This window comes from Sinocyclocheilus rhinocerous, unplaced genomic scaffold (assembly GCF_001515625.1).
Source record: "Sinocyclocheilus rhinocerous isolate Xijiao unplaced genomic scaffold, SAMN03320098_v1.1 scaffold258, whole genome shotgun sequence".
Classification (NCBI taxonomy): Eukaryota; Metazoa; Chordata; class Actinopteri; order Cypriniformes; family Cyprinidae; genus Sinocyclocheilus; species Sinocyclocheilus rhinocerous.
The window spans coordinates 1,513,880-1,520,035 of NW_015634010.1; the positions used below are offsets into that span (position 1 = coordinate 1,513,880).

The following is a 6,156-nucleotide window of genomic DNA, read 5'->3' on the forward strand; positions in this document are numbered from 1 at the left end:
TAGACATGTGGGGGGGCGTGTTTAAATGAGGCGTTTTAGGAGGGCGTGGACGAGTCTTAACTTTTATAAAGAATATCACTTTGGGTTTGAGACTTTAGTCGTTGCAACTTTAAGGATCTTATCTATTCACAAACAGCTTGTAACACTCCAAAGAGAAAGGAAAACTTGAAATCGCATCATATGACCCCTTTAAGGTAAGACAAATGAACTATTTCAAACAAAATGAACATTTAAATGATAAAGTACAGTCATACCACTTTTAACATGGCTTTTCACCACATAAATAACTCTGCAGACATTAAATATGGATTTGAGATGAAACCGTTTTTAAAAGGTATTCATTCCTGTTTATTATCTAATCTATTGCAATGTATAAAACAGTCCACGCGAGTCCAAGGTGTGATGCAACAGACATGAAAGAAGCACCGGCTTCAGATACCCAGACGAGTGGTCTGTTATACAGCGTCTCTATTGACAACAGTCTTTATCGGGTAATAACAGACCTCAGAATTCTGCAATTAACCAATCAGAATCAAGTATTTCAGACACTGTCATAATAGTGAATTCCCAACTCAAAGATACAAACTTGCCAGGTGCACTTGAAGGCAGCAAGAAATTTTAGAAATAAAACGTATCACTGATTATTTGCATACCATTATACTTTTTTCAACTACAGTCCCTGTTGCTCTCATTGATAATGAATCATTCCAGGTCTCTATATCACTGCAGATCACTGTCAGTGTGAACGCCTCTTAATATTTCAGCATAGATGCCATTATACAAAATACACACGATAATGAAGATCCACATGAAGAAAACACCATCTACTCCATGTTTCCTCATGCAACGCAATAAGCCTTGGAACTACGAGGACACATAAATGTGTACACAGTCATGCAGGAAACCAGTGGATCACTAATGAGTGGAAATCGAGGGCCCGCTGCACAGGCTGTGGAACCAGACGGCAAAGCAGGACACGGGAGACAGCCACCGGTCTAAAAATAGACAAATCCAAAACATTGAAGCGCTGCATTTAAATTATGCATTGAATCCAAAATGTCAGCGCAACAATGCCTGCGGTAATGAATGGAAATCTCATTAAAATTCATTGAAATTTCCTACAGCAGAGGGCAGAAAGGAGACATCAAATGATATCGGAGCTGTGCAATTCAGCGGTCCCAGAGGGTCTCGTGGCAGAGGAGTCCACGGTATCAACTATACTTCTCTGGCTGCCCTACATGTACTTCCTTTTGAGAAGCGTCAGCTCTGAAACTGAGACTGCATTAACATCCTCATCTCCTCTGCCCAGAATAGAGGGAAAAACACCTAACGCAGATGCTCACTCAGCAGAACTGTTAAATAAGAGATATAACAGAGAATAAAGAAATGGGGAGACAGAACAGGCAACCAAGACGGTTCCTTACAAAAAAAGTACCGTGGCATAACAGTGGTAAGATGATTGCAGCGGATGGTACTAAGATAGTACACCGGTATATACCCGTCACATATAATCACATTTATATTCAGTGGTATCTGCAGTATTTCAAAGCACTTCAAGGAACACTATGGTTACCATGGTACATGTCCAAAAACATGGTATTATCATCAATCCAAAGATCACAAAGTAAACCTTATGAAAAATAGGGGACGGCATATTAAGTTTAAAACAAATTCTCTGCATAAAGAACTTGACTTTTTGAATATTAAAGTTATTTTTTTAATAGTTAAGAAGTCCAACCTATGAATATTTATGTCTATTTGAATAATATTTGTATTTGCTAATGTATAATTTAATTATAATAGAACAGAAATTATATGACTCATTTCTTATTAAATAATTTGAATCAATTCTCTTTAATGCATGACAAACTACTTAGGTAGTGCATGAACGTCATAATTTAAATACTGTAGAAAAAGATAGGGATGGCTCTAAACTTTTGTCCATGTGCATAAAGTTCAATTTCTTGCTTCTGAAAGGAGAGTTAAAACTGTTGCACTTCAGACGTTCAACACCCTGTGTGAATATGATGGAGTTATAAAGGCTTAGACCCCATTACAAGGAGAAGATCACTGGTATTACTGTCATTCCTGATTAATCCTTGAACAGTGAATGAAACAAGCAAACACAGCACTTTCTCTCCCTAGCAAAGATACTGAAGAACAGCAAAAATACTAAAATACAAATAAGTGAACGAGTGAGAATAACAGAAAATGGAGAACATGGGAGCAGGTGAGTGAAAAATACAGAGAAACAGACTGAAAAACAGAGGCTAGTGGAATCGGTCAAGAGGAACTGAGCAGAGAAAAGCCTAAAGATTAATTCTTGGAGAGGAAAGAGGCAGTGCTCCGAAACAACCCAGATAGAGGAGAGTCTGTATGTGTGTGTTTATGTGTGTACAAAGTCTCCTGAACCAGCAGTTATGCTTCTGAACAACCCAGTGGTCTGTGACAGTAGAGAAACGACAACACAATACCAAAGCAGCTATAGGAGAGAGAGAGAGAAAGAGGAGGAGGAGAAAAGCGAAAAGTTGGGACCAGTGAATGAGAAAAATGCTCCATTACAATTCACACCACAGCACACACAAACCTATCGGACTGCTTAAAAAAACATTACTAACACATTATTAAAAATAACCAGTAAGGCTCATTTCTGTGAGGACTATGATAGTTTCTATGATAGATACTTTAGCTGTTAGGCTATTAGCATCTTTCTCTATTGACAAACACAATCTGCATTCTACATTAAGGCTTCTTTAAGACTAATCAATTGACCAAAACACTGACTAGTCGTTTATAAAAAATATATCAGTATGCTACTGTTCAAAGGTTTGAGGTCAGTCATTTTAACTGATTTTATTTTATTTATTTATTTTTTGAAAGGAATTAATACTTTTATTCAGAAAGGGTGCATTCAATTGATCAAAAGTGACAGTAAAAACACTTACAATGTTAAAAACAATAAATGTACAAATAAAGGCTGTTCTATTGAATCGTTCAAAAAAATCCTCAAAAAAAAAGTCGAAAGTGACAGTAAAAACACTTACAATGTTAAAAACAATAAATGTACAAATAAAGGCTGTTCTATTGAATCGTTCAAAAAATCCTCAAAAAAAAAGTATCACGTTTTCCACATAAATATTAACAGCACAGCTGTTTTTAACATTGATGATAATAAAAAATGTCCCTTGAGCAGCAAATCAGCATATCAGAATGATTTCTGAAGGATCATGTGACACTGAAGACTGGAGTAATGGCTGCTGAAAATTCAGCTTTTAAAATATATATAACAAAAGAAAGAAAGAAAAGAAAGCAGTCATTCTAAATTGCAATAATATTTCACAATATTACCTTTTTACTGTATTTTTGATCAAATACTGTAAATGCAGATTAGGTGAGCATAGAGAGACTTGTTTAAAAAAACTAAACAAAAAAAAAACATACAGAACCCAAACTTTTGAATAGTACAGTTCAAATTAAACACAAAAATTGCTTAAAGAGTGATCACACAACTCAGACTCATGCAAACTCACAGACAGCATTTCCACTCCACAAAAATGCGTACAAACACACACTATGCAAACATATGAAGATACACACTAAAAGTACCTTCACCACTTTGAGCGACTGATACTGTAGACACTAAACCTGAAGAAACGCAAACAGCAATTATTTATCAGGTGTAACAGCAACACACACAATCACAAATGTCAATCAGTCTTACCCAGGCTGCGGTTGCTAAGATACTGCCGCAAACTGACGTTGCCGAGCTGGTTGGGTCGGATCCGTCCTACCTCCAGAGCAACTGCTGTATCATCACCCTTCAGATCCAGAGAACAGCAGACCGAGTGAATCTTCAAAACCAGCACCGACACCTGCAAATGCACGTAATACAGATATTTTATACATGGATACATCACATTGTTTTCATTCAGGAGAACAGAAAAAGTTCACTTTCAGCAACAAAGCTGAGCATGATGAAAGAGGACTGAAAGAAAAAGAGTTTATTACAAGGTCTTTCGTGGGTTCGTCTATGCTCTGTGAGGCAGCGCTGATGGCGTCAGGTGACTGGGCTTCATCTGCCTCCTGAGCGAGAGTCACATTAGTCCCTTCTGAGGAAATCTGTTCATTTAGAACCTCCTTGTAACCAGAGATTGATACGTCATCTGTAACAAAAAAAAAACATATTTGCATATTATTTGGTAAGAACGAGAGAGTGTAGCATATCCAGAGCCATATTCAGTAACATAGAAAACATATAAAAATAAATTATAATTTTCCCATCACATTTGGGCCTGATGTTTAGCCTGTGCTAAATGGTAAATCTGAATGAACTTCCGGTTATCTAGAAATAGTCATACTGCTCCATCAATGGAACAAAAATAGCACAAAAAAGATAGATGTTACAATACTGCTCCCTAGTGGTCACAAACATAATAAAGCTCTCCTATAAAAGAACACACACAAGTAGAACATGGTGTTCAAGAGTGCATGTACCTCTCTCCAGCAGGCTGTAGCTGTCACAGTCCTCTAGTAAGTAACTGTCTATGGAGAGATCATCCAGAGACTGTAGTGAAGGGCTTTTCTTCATGTTTTTAAAGGTCACTGATAAACTTGACTGCGACTTGCCCTGGATCAAACGACCACTGCAGAGTACATGCACATAAAGTAGAAAACAGTGAGTATGAGAGTGGATGAGCATGTCAGTACTAACGTAAAAAACACCAAAAGTGATACAAAAGAGTTCGAACACATTTTTGGCAAAATCAAAACATCAGTCGAGTTGGTAAACTCCACGCACGTCCACAGTTCTACACACAACACCACGAGGAACAAGCTAGTGTGAAATGATCACAATCATGATACCACCGTTTTCTCCACAAACATTCACGCATACACAGATGGGCACAGAGTCCTAAAGAGGGTGTCTTATATGTTGGACATGGAATATAAGGAGGTAGACCTGCTGTGCGTGGAAGTTAAGAGGTCAGAGACCACTGATAAACTGCCTTTCCTTCAGAAGAGAGAAATTGAACAAACACACACACACACACCCAGAGGTCACATTCAGAGCAAGGAAGCACTTGTGCATTGGGTTTTACTCCCAAATACACACACACATACTCTCAAAACATTCAATGTCATTATTTCTGCATCACTCCTATCTACATTCAGTTATAAATTAAAGCTACAAAACTCACAATCCCGTTATAGAGCATTTTCTCTTTTATGCCCAATGGTGAAAGGTGCACCGCTTTGCGCCTCACAGGCTGATGAGGCCCTAATATTAACCTCATTGAAAACTGATCAGCCAGTCAAGCCCAAAGCAGGGCATATTACATACAGTATATTTTATATATACTTCAGCATGGGCCCTGTCCCACTTGATGTGGACTTGCAGTCTTATGGCCTTCATATTTGGATTTTGTGAAGGTAATGGCTAGATCAGGGGTATAAAACCCTTGTTCTCAGGTTACACTTTCCTGCAGAGTTTAGATCTAACCTTAATCAAACACCTGAAAAATCTAACCAAAGTCTTTAGGGTTACTTAAATACAATTAGGGTTGGAGCTAAACTCTGCAGGACAGTGGACAAAAGTCATTATTGTAGATTACTGCTCTTTATATTGTAATAATGATTATTAATATCAATATAGAATACAATATAAAAAACTTTTTGTGTGTTTTGTGTCTGTGTTTTGGGCACGTCACGTTCTGGTTTCACAGACAAACATGTCAGTCCATGACGTTAGTCTAGTCTAGTGCAAGTTATGCAAAAGCTTGCCTTGCATTATAATCACTCAAGCTACGAAATTAACCTTTTATTTACATCGTATCTGCACTGTGTTGTTTATGATGAGCGAATTTGCGAGCGTGCACACTAAACACAGCTCAGCACTGACTAATCTACAGTGCACAGCATAAATGAGTACACCCCCTCTGAAACTTAACAAATTCAGCAATTACTCTTTGCTTAGAAGACATGTTGTGGTTTTTTAGAGATATAATATTCCAGCAAGTCTGCTTGATCAGTTACCAATTGATATTTAAGTGTTATATAGCCCAATGAATCATACTCAGACTTAATGCTGACAACAACGAAACCACTTGAGAGAGAACTGTCAGGAGATTTATTTCTTAGCATAAAAGAGGACAATGG

General features: G+C 37.6%; 1 protein-coding gene across 3 annotated transcripts in view; it reads right to left on the reverse strand.

The window, feature by feature from the left end:
* Window positions 1-6,156, reverse strand: part of LOC107744929 (UHRF1-binding protein 1-like) — a 35,362-nt gene that overhangs the window by 5,235 nt on the left and 23,971 nt on the right. The window contains exons 15-19 of one of the 3 annotated variants that reach the window (XM_016558759.1): window positions 4,931-5,011; window positions 4,495-4,643; window positions 4,009-4,163; window positions 3,722-3,872; window positions 3,530-3,645 (exon numbers count right to left, since the gene is read on the reverse strand). In XM_016558759.1, the coding sequence (XP_016414245.1) occupies window positions 3,572-3,645; window positions 3,722-3,872; window positions 4,009-4,163; window positions 4,495-4,643; window positions 4,931-5,011 (610 nt within the window). In that variant the 3' untranslated portion in view covers window positions 3,530-3,571. Of the gene's footprint in view, window positions 1-3,529; window positions 3,646-3,721; window positions 3,873-4,008; window positions 4,164-4,494; window positions 4,644-4,930; window positions 5,012-6,156 lie in introns of those variants that run through there. The other 2 variants (XM_016558757.1, XM_016558758.1) reach the window with 2 other exon arrangements.